This window comes from Schistocerca gregaria, chromosome 1 (assembly GCF_023897955.1).
Source record: "Schistocerca gregaria isolate iqSchGreg1 chromosome 1, iqSchGreg1.2, whole genome shotgun sequence".
Taxonomy (NCBI): domain Eukaryota; kingdom Metazoa; phylum Arthropoda; class Insecta; order Orthoptera; family Acrididae; genus Schistocerca; species Schistocerca gregaria.
This window is the reverse complement of record NC_064920.1, coordinates 524,912,980-524,930,053: the sequence shown is the minus strand read 5'-3', so window position 1 is coordinate 524,930,053 and position 17,074 is coordinate 524,912,980. Positions and strand designations below refer to the sequence as shown.

The 17,074-nt window shown below is 41.0% G+C and overlaps 1 protein-coding gene across 1 annotated transcript in view; it reads right to left on the bottom strand.

The window, feature by feature from the left end:
• Nucleotides 1-14,456, bottom strand: part of LOC126357659 (uncharacterized) — a 50,428-nt gene extending 35,972 nt beyond the window's left edge. The window contains exons 1-2 of the mRNA XM_050007480.1: nt 14,130-14,456; nt 1,643-1,792 (exon numbers count right to left, since the gene is read on the bottom strand). Of these exons, the coding sequence (XP_049863437.1) occupies nt 1,643-1,792; nt 14,130-14,456 (477 nt within the window). The remainder of the gene's footprint in view (nt 1-1,642; nt 1,793-14,129) is intronic.
• Between the last annotated feature and the right edge of the window lie 2,618 nt (nt 14,457-17,074).

The window sequence follows — 17,074 nt, the reverse complement described above, 5'->3', positions numbered from 1 at the left end:
TCCGCACGGCACCTAACACCATTACACCGACACACGTCCTTCTGCCTGATGACGTGCCAGTCCTTTACATCTCAACGGCTATGACGAAGAGTGAAGCAGATTATGGGATGTACCTGATGACAGAACATCAAAAGCTCGAGCGACAATAAGAAATACCAAGAAAATTACGCAAATTTCTTGAACCTAACATTGTCATACCGACAGAGCTGAAGAACGATCAAGAGACATTTTTTTCAATCTCAGGATTCCTTTTTTTTAAATTCTTTATTAAGTTTCTCTTTCATTTTACGCCAACGAGGTGGCTATTTCGTTTACCCTTTGCCCTCGTGTAGCAGCACTAATAGGTTGCTGACGCACACATGAGACGCCAGCAGGCTGAAGTTCGCCTGGCTCTCCTATAAAAATCGCTCCCGCACAATGGTGGAAGAATGTAGCGGACCTATTTGCTTTCCCCAAACGAAGGGATTTTGTTTACTTGTATACATTTACTTCGTCAGTCAACTATCTCCTATGGACCAAAAGTAGCAACATAGCACAGAAGCAAGCCGAAGAAGGCACAAATGGCGAGCGGAAGGACGGGCTGTAGGGGAGGAAGGAGGCTCGATTAATTTTAAAAAAAGATGGTAGAGCACTTGCCCGCGAAAGGCAAAGGTCCCGAGTTCGAGTCGCGGTCGGGCACGCAGTTTTAATCTGCCAGGAATTGTCATACCAGCGCACACTCCGATTGCAGAGTGTAAATCTCATTCTGGAAACATCCCCCAGGCTGTGGCTAAGCCATGTCTCCGCAGTATCCTTTCTTTCAGGAGTGCTAGTTCTGCAAGGTTCGCAGGAGAGCTTCTGTAAAGTTTGGAAGGTAGGAGACGAGATACTGGCTGAAGTAAAGCTGTGAGTACCGGCCGTGAGTCGTGCTTCGGTAGCTCAGATGGTAGAGCACTTCTCCGCGAAAGGCAAAGGTCGCGAGGTCGAGTCTCGGTTGGGCACATAGTTTTAATATCCCAGGAAGTTTCATATCAGCTCACACTCCGCTGCAGAGTGAAAATCTTATTCTGTATAATGTTTATTATTTTCATCTCCATAAAGTGTGTACAAAAGCGTAATCGAGAAATTTGCCATTGCTGTGTACTGCCTCAAATGACTCTAAAACAAACAGCTGTCCATCCAGAAACACATTTGTGTAAGTTAGGGCATTTGAAATTTTTGTTTTTTACCTTTGTGTACAATCTTAAACCAAAAGCCTTTGTCAGATAGAAGACACGTTAAAATCAACGTAACGTAGATTACCTGTACCTGAAAATAAGGTGATCAGATCATGTAGTATTTACATATCAACTGCTCAATTGTAATATAGATTTAGATGCAATAACTACTTATGTAGTGACATTCGTAACAAATAAATCATTAATTTCGATTCGATCAGCTAAGAACTATCTCTGTAGAGGTATTATTTTATATTTGTTTCTTGAATCCTATCAAGTAGCAAATAATTGATCGAAAACAGCAAAAACCTTTTTATTTATGAGACGAAAATTTCTCGCAGCACCTAAACTTTTGACAAAAACTGCGTATTTGCAGTGTTACAAATTTAGAGGCAACACAGACATAGAACATTTCTCGCAACAAATAGTAAACATGCGACGTGTACCTGCATGTAAACGTACAAACGGCCCACCAGTTTCTCATACCGGGCTCGACTCTTCTCGTTGTTTAATCCATTACTGTATCTTCCTCTGGTTTCCCATAACAATCGGACGAGTTGATGCATCGTGGCTCCTTGTTTAATGAAGAGAGCAGCCTGTAGGACCGAAAAAATATCTATAAAAGAAGCTGGTCTTATTAGTGTGGCAGTATTAAAGCAATATTCGGCGTCGGACACTCTTGTTGGGGCAATTTGTTGTATTCGAGAGCCTTTCGGGATGAATAGGCAGGACATGGAACGAGCCTACAGCGTTCATGCTCAAAGCTGTCTGTGGACTTCAAAATCACATGCTTAGGGATAATGTTCGCGATTGAAGACATGTGAGGTAGAGGATAACACGTAACGTGTTTAGCGGTGACGAAGTAACGCTAGGAGTGACGTCTCTAGAATAGCGTGAGTTGCATGAGCTACATTGCAAATGTAGGTTGGACGGCGATTCTATTGTTTCTAGTCCACGGCTCTGGGTGAGCTATTCAGGGAATCAGACAATTCAAAATAGTGACTCCAGGCACGATGTATAGAGCTGATAGGAGTATCTTTACACCACATGAGAATGAATGACTGCCCATAGTCAAAACGTTTCTTTCGAATACGGACTACTTAGTTCATAATCGCAACTGTCCGGAAGTAGAGAAAAAAATTAAAGTATAATGATACTGCAAATTTTATTACGACAGGGCATATACTGTAAAAAGAAAAACACAGTGATCTGTCTGGTATACCAAGGAGGAACTCTTCAGGTACACGTTCTACAGCTAACTGGTTACTGGAAGTCAAAGGTATAGTCTCAAAGTATAGTTTTCTCATCCACTGACAGTAGGGAGCCATATTTTCTCCGGTTATCGTAGCATATTTCTAGCTTTTAGCAAATCAATCATACTTTTACACCAGTTCATTTCTTTGACCATTTCAACAGAAACTAAGTTTACCACAGTTATCTAATTTATTGGGTATGGACGTACAGAGATAGAGCTGTTTTTGTCATTTTAGTTGATCTAAGTATTTATTTTTCAAGTTCCATCGATTTTTAATGCAAATGTAGCGTGTAGAACCAGATTACGAGGGTAATAAATACACGGAAATGGCCATGATGTTTACTGTGTAATGTTTACTGTCTAAATCATATAAAGGTACACGAAATATGAGGCCCAAGAGCTCAGATAGTAACTCAGGTAACACTAGTAATAATAGTGACACAAACGAATTACAAGTGTTAAATTATAATTTACATATAAAGCACCTTATCAATAAGTGATGCCTTGAATTCAATAGATCCAATAAACCTTCATTATTTCTTATGGCAGATCACTGTAAAAGTCCACCATAAAGTCGTCATAAAATATATTTCGTTATGTTGAAGTGTCGATGGTTTGTAAGTGTAACTCTATCAATAATATGCTATGAAGATGCTAGGGGGATATGGAAAGCCACCTAAAGACCACATCCAGGCTGACCAGCATACCGACCCACGTCATTAATTCACCGGGCAGATTCGATTCGGGGCCGGCGCGCCTACCCGAGGCCAGGAGCAGCGTATTAACGCTCTCGGCTAACCTAGCAGGTCAATCCCAAAACTTCTAATGTTTCTTTAATAATACTCACTCCCACTAAGATAGATACGCAGTTACAAATCCGTTTGGTGGGATGAGTTCATGTTCTCTCTTACTTCCGAATCAGTACTGACACAAAGGGCAATTTTATCGAGAGCAGGCATTGCATGCAAGGGAAAGAGTGACTGCTGAGATCAGATTTTTTGCCACAGACATAAGTCGCAGCATAGCCAACGCAAGACAGTAATGTAACAAGCGAATTACTGTATTTTGGACTGTAAATTCCAGAAAATCTGATGATTCTCTTATAAAAATTAAGAGCGAAACTGGCCAATAAAACAAGTGAATGCTACTTGTGGCTTGCCTATAAAACATATGCAGGATAATGTTCGTGAGCATCGTTCTACTGAAAAAAAAATCCTTTGAACATCACCAAAATAGGTGCACAAATATTTGTCGCTTTAGTGTGTTATACGTAGGTGTGCAAACATTAGGGACTAAAGCAACATTCGTATAATGTGTAACTGCAAACTAACGCGACGGAAATTGAACCATACATAGAAAGAACGTTATTTTCTGTAGATGATTTTCAGCAGTATTCAAAAGTACGTCAATTATTTCTCTAACCTATTTTGTTTCTCGCATGTAGGCAAATCATTTCACAAAACAATTGCTAGTTGTTTTTCAGGTCTCTTTTAATCAAGTACATTTTACTGGTAGTTGTATGTCACACAAATGTAGCTTCTTATATGCAAAACAGTTAGGATTTGAAGAAATAAACTTCTTTGCACTCAATTTACGTGGGTATCTGCAGTTCTTCGTGAAGTATGTCAATTATGTCATACAAGTTACTTATTATTTTTCATTAATTACCGTGATCCCGTGATCACTTTCAAATAACTATATCCTTTTTTTAAAAGTTAGACCTCACATTGTCACATTTGAGACCCAATTTGTCCACTTCCCGCTATTAGTTTTTCTATGAAAATTCGAAGAAAAATCGAAAATCGGTTGTGGCATTTCTTGGGAATCTTGTTTCTCTAACGCTCGAAAATTAGATCAAAGAGTACGAAGAAAGGAAAAAGGAAACTCAGAAAAAAGGTCAAATGTTAGGTGGAATTCTTTGTCTGGTGGAATATAAAACATATTACAGAAACATCTGACGCCCCTGATGATCGAAATATTATTTAACTTTCGATCACAGAAGGAAACATTTGGTTGAAATTGATTTGCAAAATCAAGTATTTAAATCTGAACTCATTAACTTTAGCAGCTGGAACACTCATATATTTGCCACGTGGAAAGAGCACTATATATAATTCGCAGTTCAACTGCAACTGCTTTCTGAACTAGGGTTCCAATGCATTCTGTATTATATGTTCTTATTTTATCAGAAAAACAAGATCAGTGACGTCGACAGCATTTGTAATTTACACATTACGTCTTGCGCCACTCGCATTCTCTCTCCTGATGTTTGAAAGTTTTGTGCTGAAACATTTTTCCGACTGTAACACTGCTGGAGCTTTTCTTACCTTTTCTGGCATAGATAATAGAAATATGTCAAGGCCGCACAATACCAGACTGCGTCGTCTACATGACTCGACAGACAAATGTCCCACAGCACACTTTAACATTCTTTGATTCTAAATTCTCAATCGACATCCCATATGCTGAACAGGATTTGAAGCATCTTTCGATGGAGAATGAAATGTTTCTTTAATCTACTTCAGACAAATTATTTCACAAAATGTATGTGTTAGTCTTTTTTCAGGTCTTCTTCATAAAACGTAAAATGTAACATACACTGCTGAGCAAAAATTAAGAACTGAAGTAGGTAGCGGATGTTGGCTCAATGCCAAGTAATGCTGCACGATGAAACTTAGACCATACATGGAAAGGACACCTACAGTACAACACGGAAGGTAACTGAAAGAAGTACGTACGGATAAAATACTTTGATCAAGGACAATATTTACACTGAAGTCACTCTGATTTTCGATGGTCTACTGGACATTCTAAAAGACGAGACATGTTTCTTAACGGGGTGAGTGAGCTCTGCAACGTGCTCCCGTGCTGGCCGCAAGTTATGTAACGAGTTGTCGTGGTAGAGCGGTCTCTTCACCCGGCAGAGCAGGTGACAACCACTGGGTGATCGTTAGTGCATGTTCGCCTCCGCAGCGCCTCCACCAACTGTGTAGTTCGATGTGATCGCAAAACATGGTCATTCATAATACTGAATTCACGACTGAGTGCACCCCTGAAAAGAGGCACATGAGGCAGGAATCCAGTGTCACAATTATATTGATTTCTGACTGGAAGTAAAGTTGCAAAAAACGGCTCTAAGCACTATGGGACTTAACATCTGAGGTCATCAGTCCCAAAGACTTGGAACTACATGAACTTAAATAACCTAAGGATATCACATACATCCATGCCCGAGGAAGGATTTGAGCCTGCGACCGTAGCAGCCGCGTCGTTCCGGACTGAAGCGCTCGGTCACAGCGGCCTGCTGAAGTTGCAAGAATGGGTCATAAGTCTTGCTTTGATAGCGAATTCGCTGGAGCACTTGTCCACATGAAAGGCCAGGTTCCCAGGTCCAAGTCCTAATCTGGTACAGAGTTTTAATCTGCCAGGAAGGTTTAATAAGTAGGTCTCTGCAAAACTAGATCTCACGCTTGTCAATTCGGTAACCATTTTGTCTATTTCCATTCTACGTTTGGCCACGAAAATTCAACAAATGTTTTGTCTGAATCACTAATAAAGTTTTTCTTACTTCCCCTCATTACGGTGAAACAAATATACAAAACTCTACCTCACTCTGGGCAATTTGATACCCAAATTGGGCATATCACACTTATAGTTTGGCTATGAAATTCGGACGAGAATCCACTGTTTAATTTATCCGTGGTCTTTATTTTCACTCCACTCAAACTGTTGAACAATAAATAAAAGAAACGAAACCGAAAAGCAGTTAAAACAGCTGTAGCGAATATGTACAGGAGTGAGAAAACACGAACTTCCGATTATTACTTTAACCATCTCCCACATTGTAGGGATGCTAGTAAAGTTTTGACATCCATCTATTCCATCTGTTCTGCTGAAAGTGATATTCACTACAGACTATGAAAAGGCCAACATTCAACTATCCCCTGTAATGAAATACGTAGTACACAGAAAAGTTGAATCTAGACGCTTTCCATACACATTATAAAAGCGACTAACTCTTTAAAGTGATTGCCGCACCATTCGAAAGTAACAGATTTTATGTGACTGATATCTTCTGCATCCTGCTGTAGTTAAATGCTGTCCCAATGTCGTGTGCAGAGACGACCATAAACGCTCCAGAAAGAGCGTTGGGAGAAGATGTCTCATGCTGTTTCCACTTTTGTCCCATATTTGCTAGGTATGTTGCCTGCTACGCAGGCCAGATCAAGTGTCGTCCCCACAAATGTTTATTGTATGTTTATGTACGTATGTGTGTGTGTGTGTGTGTGTGTGTGTGTGTGTGTGTGTGTGTGTGTGTGGTGAGGGTATTGTGCGTGTGTGGAGTGGATTGGGGTGTAGGGAGAAGAATACGCAAGGCAACGTGGCTACTAGATAAAGAACTTGGAAATTGGATAGTGCAAAGTGTTAAGTACGGCATTGTCTCGACAGGAGAGCACATTTTCTCCGCTGCAGGAATACAGTGCAATGGTTTGGATGATCATATGTGTAAATCTCCCGTCACTCGGTGTTCCCTGGAAACCTTTGGTATTTACCACACTCTTGGCCGATGTCGTACCCTTAAAATACTATTACTACCACAGTAGATGCTACACCCATCTCCAGTCTTTACTTCACGCCATTTACCATCCGCTACCAACTTCAACTGGAACGTCTGAAAGGATATCCGTAGTGGCCAGGTGAGAGAGGAAGTTTGGCTAGTGTCAAATTAACTCTTAGCTCAATGCACAGCAACCATTTCGTAATGGTGGTAACTGATACCCTGGAGAAAGAACTGATAGTAAGTTCGTCCGTTTGTTAGGGCAGTACAGATATGAATCTGTATTCTGCAGTCGCATTGACCCAGAAACCACAATTATGTGCTCCTTCAATGTACCAACAGCTCTTTAGCTCAGTCCTAGAATCTTTACTAGGTTACCCCCTCCTTTAAGATACTCGAAATTAGCAGGCCTAATAAAACTATAATGTGCTGGTAGTTTACATACTCAGTTCTAGTTTCTTTTGCTGCTTTCTGTTGATACATCATGGAAATACATCTATACAGATATACTGTGCATGGATTATATTGATTTACTCCACAGGTAATTGTACTGTGAGCAATTGAGGGTACATTATGCTAATATTACACATTTTTTCATATTTAGTAGTTTTTTGCTAGTGCATGAACCCTAATTTCTCGAATGTTAGTCTCAGATCACCACACAACATATGAGGTCGTGACTCCATAATGGTCACACAGTCTTCCTTGAACGCAGCGTCTCTAAATATACTCAACGGTGTTTCACGAAAACTGCAATGGTTTTCTTCCAAGATTTCCAATTTTAGTTCCTCCAAGATTACTGATATATACATCGATCGGCTTACGATCTATTCAGCACATACCAGAATTAGTTAGAGAAATTGATGGATTTTCCAGTAGAGCACTAAAAGCTAAGTTCCCAACAGATCAATGGGATTCTCTGCCACATGCATAATACCTCACTGAAACAGGATATTTTTTTCTGGTAGACTGAAATACGTTATTTTTAAACCATTGCAAAAGAAAGGAAATCTGTTTGATGCCAGCAGTTAACGTCCAACCCCACGTTTCACAGCTTTATCCAAAATTCTTGAAAAAGTAATGTATTCAAGAGTAGCTTCACATATCTATAAAACTAAAACACTAACAAAATGTCAGTTTGGTTTTCAGAACGGATTTTCAACAGAAAAGTGCTACATTTGCTTTCACTGATCAACTACTAATTGTTCTGAATAACTGGACGTCACCTATTGGGATCTTTTGCAATGTCAAATGCTTTTGATTGTGTATATCACAGAATTCTACATATCCTGAAGTATTGTGGTATGAATGGGAGCGCTTAGATGTTTTAATTCACATTGAGCTGGAAGTGGTGCAGAAGGTTGAAATGGTTCACTCAATGTGGATATCAGTAAATTCTTCAAGTGGAGGAGGTATCAAGAATGGATCACACAGGGTTCAGTATTGGGTCCCTTATTGTTCTTAATAGAAATTGACGAAATAAATCGAAGCACCAAGATGAATTTATGCGACAGAAAAAAATCTTGGGAGTCGTGTTTGTCCATGTGAAGGATGATGTCTGGCGTGATGCCAGTTAAGACTGGTGCTAGTAATGCAACTCTGAGGATGCAAATCAGGTTTGCTTTCAGTACACGCTCAAACGGTTGTGATCGTTTGTTACCTTTAGGACTGGAGATGATGGGTTGATATTAGTTAAGATGCCTTTAAGGAGACCAAGGCACCATTATGAACATCTCACTGAAGTTGTACGAGGGCGTGTAAGCGAGCTGTGAGAAGATGGATGTGCCTTCCGCTACGTTAAGGAAAGGCTTGCTAGGAATGTAGCCACTGTACGTAATTGCTGGCAGCGGCCGTCAACAGAATGTGCGGTTGCAAGAAGACTAGAGGAGACTATCGTGTCCGGAACTGGGTTATGGCGTTACATATTTATTACTTCAAGTACTGTTCCGGCGCAGACGTCCTGTAGCGCTGTTGCGTCCATTGCACAGACCCCAAATAACCGCCATTGGCGACATCAGTGGTGTCAAACGAGAGGGAAGGGTTGAAGTCTGTTTTCTGATGAAAGTTGTTTCTACTTCCGTGCCAATGCTGGCCGTGTGTTGCCTAGTGGGAGGTCAGTTGAGGGCCTGCAACCCAACCTGTCTGTAAGCTAGACAGCACTGGTCCTACAGCTGGAGCTATGGCCTGAGGTGCGGTTTCGTATGAGTGCATTCCCATTCTGCTGGTTATCAGCCGAAATCTGAATGGAAATTTATACGTCAGTCTGGTGATTCGTCTTGTTGTGCTGTCATTCATGAAAAGCATACCAGGCGGCTTTTACCAACAGGATAACTCTCGCGCCACATACCAGTGTTTTAACCTGACATCCTCGGAAGACTGTACACATGTTCCCTTGGCCACTTCGATCACCAGACATTTCTCCAATCAAGGACATGTGGAACAACACCGAATGACAACTCCCTGTATTGACTTACAAGTGCAACAATCAGTTAACTCCATCCTACAAACTAATATCCGCCAGCCGTATAACACATTGCATGCACGTTTGCATGCCTACTTTCAATGGTCTAGCGGTTACATCTGTTATTAACGTACAACTGTTTCTCATTCGCAATGGGTTACCTCGCTGTTATATTAACCTGTTGTCTTGCAATAATAATCACTTGGATATATTACCTAGACGACACTGAAGCGCCAAAGAAACTGGTATAGGCATGCGAATTCACGGCCTTGCCGCAGTGGATACACCGATTCCCGTCAGATCACCAAAGTTAAGCGCTGTCGGGCGTGGCCAGCACTTGGATGGGTGACCATCTGCGCCATCGTGCTCTCTTGCCATTTTTAGGGGTGCACTCAGCCTCGTGATGACAATTGAGGAGCTATTCGACCGAATAGTAGCGGCTCCGGTTAAAGAAAACCATCATAACGACTGGAAGAGCGGTGTGCTGACCACACGCTCCTCCTATCCGCATCCTCTCTGAGGGTGACACGGCGATCGGATGGTCCCGATGGGCCACTTGTGGCCTGAAGACGGAGTGCAAGCGAATTCAAATACGGAGGCATGTAAAAAGGCGGAATACGGTGCTGAAGTCGGCAACGCCTATACAGGGAGTAGCAAAATTCTCGCACTCGAGCTTCACATCACGACTTCTCACATGCCAGCGATTAAAAAACTGTCTGTCACAGAACGTTGTCCGGCGAGTACATCCGGCAGGAGAGGGACGTTAAAGAGTGGGAATCTGCCAACACTGTAACCACATCTATTGTAACTATTTCTGTCAGGGCATATTAGTTGTGCTCTACAGTCTGTGCAGTGTATAGAGATTTGGGGTAGCAGCCAGGAGGTCGATGTTTCGATTCTGGGTTGAGGCATATGTTTTTTATTTGGTAAATGTAGTCCGGGTGGTACATTATCAGTCATCTTCATCGTCAACACCGATTGCAGCGGGTCCTCTAGGAAACATTTGCACATAATACCACAATCGTAGAAATGGAAGATGGTCAGCTTTGAAAGAAGCCCTTCCCACGTCGTCGTCGTGAATTTATTCGCATCAATTCATCTACTAGATGCAAAACCTGTTTTCTTTGTACCTACTTCCAATGGCCCCCATAGATTAGGGCCAAATATTATTGTGGCCTCGTTCAGGTTCATTACATTTCGTTAAGGCCTTATGTTACTAGTAGGACTAGCAACATGCTTTGCGAATAATGTCCAAACTCGGTTACTGTTTGTATGTCTTATCACCATGGTCACACTAATTATGCCTTTCAACAATGAGTCTGGTAACCACATGCTGTTTGGTGCATATCTCAAAGCATTATTATTATTATTATTATTATTATTATTATTTTATGGATGGGATTGTGGAAACATCACGTTAGTTACTATTAGGGAAACAGTGCAGTTCGAAACTGAACGATTCACAACTAGCGGTGTCGGGACGAATCACGCAGAACGATATCTATCAGTATGGTAATGTGCGTTAGGTGGGGAGAAGAGAAGTTTGTGGTACAACTTGACCAGAAGAAGTGATCGGTTGGTAGGACATGTTCTGAGGCATCAAGGGATAACCAATTTAGTACTGGAGGGCAGCGTGGAGGGTAAAAATCGTAGAGGGAGACCAAGAGATGAATACACTAAGCAGATTCAGAAGGATGTAGGTTGCGGTAGGCACTGGGAGATGAAGAACCTTGCACAGGATAGAGTAGCATCGAGAGCTGCATCAAACCAGTCTCAGGACTGAAGACCACAACAACAACATAAGTATCTGGCCATTTACCAAATAGCATCAGAGACTGACAGATCGCCAACCAGCATTTAAAAACGAATTAAAAGTATTTCTGATTGACAACTACTTCTGCTCAAACGATGAATTTTCAGAAATAAATCATGAATCCTACAATTAATTAAATAGTAGAATTACAATATGTATAGAAACGATAGCAGTTATAAGAGTCGAGGGGCATGAAAGGGAAGCAGTGGTTACTAAGGGAGTGAGAGAAGGTTGTAGCCCATCCCCGATGTTATTCAATCTGTATATCGAGCAAGCAGTAAAGGAAACAAAAGAAAAATTCGGAGTAGGGATTAAAATCCCTGGAGAGGATATAAAAACTTTGAGGTTTGGCAATGACATTGTAATTCAGTCAGAGACAGCAAAGTACTTGGAAGAGCAGTTGAACGGAATGGACAGTGTCCTGAAAGGAGGATATAAGATGAACATCAACAAAAAACAAAACAAGGATAATGGAATGTAGTCGAATTAAATCGGGTGATGCAGAGGGAATTCGATTAGGAAATGTGACTCTTAAAGTAGTAAATGAGTTCCTCTATTTGGGGAGCAAATTAACTGATGATGGTCGAAGTAGAGAGGATATAAAATGTAGACTGGCAATGTCACGGAAAGCGTTTCTGAAGAAGAGAAATTTGTTAGCATCGAGTATAGATTTAAGTGTCAGGAAGTCATTTCTGAAAGTATTTGTATGGAATGTAGTCATGTATGGAAGTGAAACATGGACGATAAACAGTTTAGACAGGAAGAGAATAGAAGCTTTCGAAATGCTGAAAATTAGATGGGTAGATCATGTAACTAATGAGGAGGTATTGAACAGAATTGGGGTGAAGAGAAATTTGTGGCACAACTTGACTAGAAGAAGGGATCGCTTGGTAGGACATATTCTGAGGCATCAAGGGATGACCAATTTAATATTTGAGGGCAGTGTGGAGGGTATAAATCGTAGTAGCAGACCAAGAGATGAGCACGCTTAACAGAATCAGAATGATGTAGGTTGCACTAGGTACCGGGAGATAAAGAAGCTTGCACATGATAGAGTAGCATGGAGAGCTGTGTCAAACCAGTCTCTGGGCTGAAGATCACAACAACAACAGGAACTTCTGTTAACCTGACACGTTTCATATCATTAGTAATTGCCGTGGTCACAAATATTAATGTAGTCTAATCTAAACTATTCTGTTGCCCTGTCTACTTCAATAAGGAATTTTCTTAGGTGTTCTCTCCTCTATTTCATATTGCTTTTTATTATCATCCCTAAATACTAACGCGGCATCATGAGCTCAAGATGTTCACCACTAATCTTGTATTCAGGTTCCATTGGAACCTTTATCTTTAGTAAATGCTGTCATTCATTACAGAAGTTCGAAATTTTAGCCAAGACTTATTGTAGCTACTTAAGACTTCACAACGGCGGAACGTTGTTGTGCGTAACAATATCATCAGTGCACAAAATGACTTTACATTTCCAGTAATTCATACGGCAGATGGTACAACTTACTCGTCCTAAATTTCATTCTGTTAATAAGGTGTCTCTGGGAGTACTTTCATTTTCAAGCTACAATGACACGATGTGTCCTCCTCGTGTCACACGTCAAGTGTCGAGACGAAAAGAGGTTGTGTCTGGCGATCATGGTAGCCATCTACACTACTCGTCATTTGAGGCAGAAGCTACAAATAAGAAATGTAGCAATTGTGTCACTGCTTTCTACGTGAAAAAGATTGAGCCGCAAATGTTCTTCATCGACAATGTGCAGAATGCATTATTCTTTTTTGAATCTCTCTCATATTCGATGGAGAAATGAACATTTTTGCCCGTTAATTCACAATAGTGTGATGCATTCCGTCATCACTAAAAATTAATGTTTCTGACTTTTCGTTATTATCTTGATGGAACCTTATCTCCTGGCGTAAGTACGTTGACTAACTGCAGTCTTTAGGATTTCATGCGCAATCACCTATGTGAAACTTTGGAAACGTTTGTTTGGGGATCTGAGACTCATCATTTGAGTCCTGTGGCCTTCCTGTAATGCTGGTAGAACGCGATCAACATTTTGCTCCGACAAAAAAGGCCGACCACGACTTTTACTGTTGTAAGCATAGTCCTTCTCAGCAAACTGTTTTTTTATCAAGCATAACTGGAGACCCTAATAGGTCTCCTGGTGAAAGCGTGTGCAAAGTGCCTGTTGAACAATGCTCAGTAGCTCCCGTTTTGATAACTGAATGACAGATTGATGTGCCTTTAGCTCTACGGCTGCTAGGGTTTTCTGTGGGTGGCAACCTACAACAAAACAGCGTCGTATATACAGAAAAAACTTATACTGATACTCAGTTAAGAGGTTAGGATTTGAAGCAAATAAGTTGTACGGTTTCGTTTGCAAGAACGTTTTTGAAGTTTAACGTTCTTTTGTGATCAGTATGGATATTGATAACATTAAAATTCCTATTACGCAGCCGTGGTACGATTTCGACTTCCTTGGCTTGGAACATTCACCAACTAGTATAACCTACTAGGCTCTACTGGTCTGATATTCCTCCAGATGGTAACTTACTTGAGAATGCACTTCGTGAACTTGTGTCTTGAGTAGTATCTGACAATGTGATGTGGTGTCGAACACCTTCCGGAAATCTGGGAAGTCGGAATCTACCTGCACACATGTATCTTTTGCTATCAAGTAGTTTGACTCAACTGGTTTTGTTCTAAATCGGTACTGATTCCTGGAGAACACAAAGATGTTAACAAACTTAAATAAATTATTCATTGAACTTTAAGTTCTGATATAGAATGTTATCCCCATTGCGGTTCACATCAGAAATCGGTTTATGTTTACCTTGATTAGAAATCCGAAATCCATGCAAGCAACGAAGCCGCAAAGCGTGACTTCCTCCAGAGGCTGAGGAGGATCCACGCACAGTTTGAGGATGCTGCAGACCACTGGGAAGGCGATGGAGCCCAAAGTGATAGAGGCGAGCACCCTGGAAACGCTCAGTACGGCCCCATCTTGAGGTTGCCAGAGACCCATTAGCCGCCTCAGTGTCGCACCAGGGCCCAGTAGCGAAACAGCACTGTCTGACAGCCGTAGTCCCTCCTCAGACGCAGATACCTCAAACTGCGTTATCGCAGGTAATGTACAGCAGCGGTTGATCCTGCGAGACATCTACGACAACGTTTCGTACTGTCAATAATGTTCAAATGTGAGTGAAATCTTATGGGACTTAACTGCTACGATCATCAGTCGTTAAGCTTACACACTACTTAACCTAAATTATCCTAAGGACAAACACACACACACATGCCCAAGGGAGGACTCGAACCTCCGCCGGGACTAGCCACACAACCCATGACTGCAGCGCCTCAGACCCCTCTGATAATCCCGCGCCGGTTTCGTACTATCATAGGAAATAGATTTCACAACAGTATTCTTGGTAGTTAAATATTAGAAGTATCTAAAGAGAAGCACATCACATACAAAATTAGTTACCGCAGGACACATATCACTAATGCAGAGTAACAACTTCTCTATTTTTGATAGTGATCTCATATCGGAGAGGAAGAATGCATACGAATTTCTGCAGGTATGCCCTATCTAGCTGAAACCAGTCAGTGATTATCAGATTCTGCGATTCTTTCCGCCGATGTTGCTTGCTACTTTTCACCCGTTTTTCCAAATATCTGAGACGTTTTGTATGCAATGGGTTGATTCATCGAGCCAGTCAAGATACGATAGAGTGTGTGAGTGTTCGCCAAACCATGAACTTACGCTTCCAGCCCTGTGAACACTGCTGTTGCCGTTTAGAGCAACAGGAATGTCAACCGCATACCTATAACGACGTTGCAGATGGTGGGGCAACACATGGTCACTGAGAACGTAGCGAATGGTTTATGGCCATGGAAACCTGAATGAGTGAGTCCATCTCAGGTTAAGAACACATCACCGAAACGTCACAGAACTCCTCCATCCAGGACTACAAACTCCACACCCTGCCGATTAAACGCTTTATTGGGCGGCCGGCGCAACCGACGTCTTGTATCGTTTGAAAAGAGTCAGAAACGCGGCCTGTAGGAGCCAGCTACTATAGAGCTTCTCTGTTACCTTTTCCAGTGAAGACAGTCCTATTTATTTTATTTATTTATTGTTCCGTCGCACTAAATTAAGGAGAAGTCTCCATGGCCATGGAACGAGTCAATACATGAAATTATAACACGATATTAGAAACCGATAAAATGAAATACAAAAAAACATATTCAGGTAACAAGTCGTAAGTTTAAATAAAGAAAATCAATAATGTAACACTGGAATTTGCTTAATTTTTTAGCTCTTCCAGGAGCTCCTCGACAGAATAGAAGGAGTGAGCCACGAGGAAACTCTTTAGTTTAGACTTAACAGAGTTTGGGCTACTGCTAAGATTTTTGAGTTCTTGTGCTAACTTATTGAAAATGGATGCAGCAGAATACTGCACTCCTTTCTGCACAAGAGTCAAGGAAGTGCATTCCACATGCAGATTGGATTTCTGCCTAGTATGAACTGAGTGAAAGCTGCTAACTGTTGAGAATAGGCTAAGATTGCTAACACCAAATGGCATTATAGAAAATATATACTGTGATGGCAATGTCAGAATTCCCAGACTATTGAATAGGGGTCGACAAGAGGTTCTCGAACTTACACCACATATAGCTCGAACAGCCCGTTTTTGAGCCAAAAATACCCTTTTTGAATCAGAAGAATTACCCCAAAAAATAATACCATAAGACATAAGCGATTGAAAATATGTGAAGTAGACCACTTTTCGTGTTGAAGTGCCACTTACTTTAGATACTGTTCTAATGGTAAATAAAGCAGTATTTAGTTTCTGAACAAGTTCCTGGACATGGGCTTTCCACAACAGCTTACTATCTATTCGAACGCCTAGGAACTTGAACTGTTCCATCTCGCTTATAATACGCCCATTCTGTCTGATCAAAATATCGGTTCTTGTGGAATTGTGAGATAGAAACTGTAAAAACCGAGTCTTACTGTGATTTAGCATCAAATTATTTTCCGCAAGCCACGAACTTATTTCATGAACTACATTATTTGATATTGTTTCAATATTATACACAAGATCCTTCACTATCAAGCTGGTGTCATCAGCAAACAGAAATATTTTTGAATCACCTGTAATACTAGAAGGCATATCATTTACATAAATAAGAAACAGCAGTGGCCCCAGCACCGACCCTTGGGGAACACCCCACTTAACAGTACCCCATTGGGACTAAACATAACTACCACTCTCTATATTGCGGAGAAGTACCTTCTGCTTTCTGTTTTTAAAGTAAGAGGCGAACCAATTGTAAGCTAGTCCCCTTACTCCATAATGGTTCAACTTGGGCAGTAATATTTTGTGGTCAACACAGTCAGAAGCCTCCGTTAAATCAAAGGAAACACCTAGCGTTCGCAACCTTTTATTTAATCCGTCAAAACCTCACAGAGAAAAGAGACTATAGCCTTTTCAGTTATTAAACCATTTCTAAAACCAAATGAACATTTGACAGCAAATTATGTGAATTTAAATGCTCCAGTAACCTTGTATATGCAACCTTCTCGATAACTTTAGCAAACACCAATGGAGTAGAAATAGGTCTAAAATTGTCAACATTATCAATGTCTCCCTTTTTATAAAGAGGCTTCACTACCGAGTACTTTAACTGGTCAGGAAACCGACCACTCCTAAAAGAAAAGTTACAGATATGGCTAAGTACTGGGCTAACATACATAGAACAATACTTCAGTGT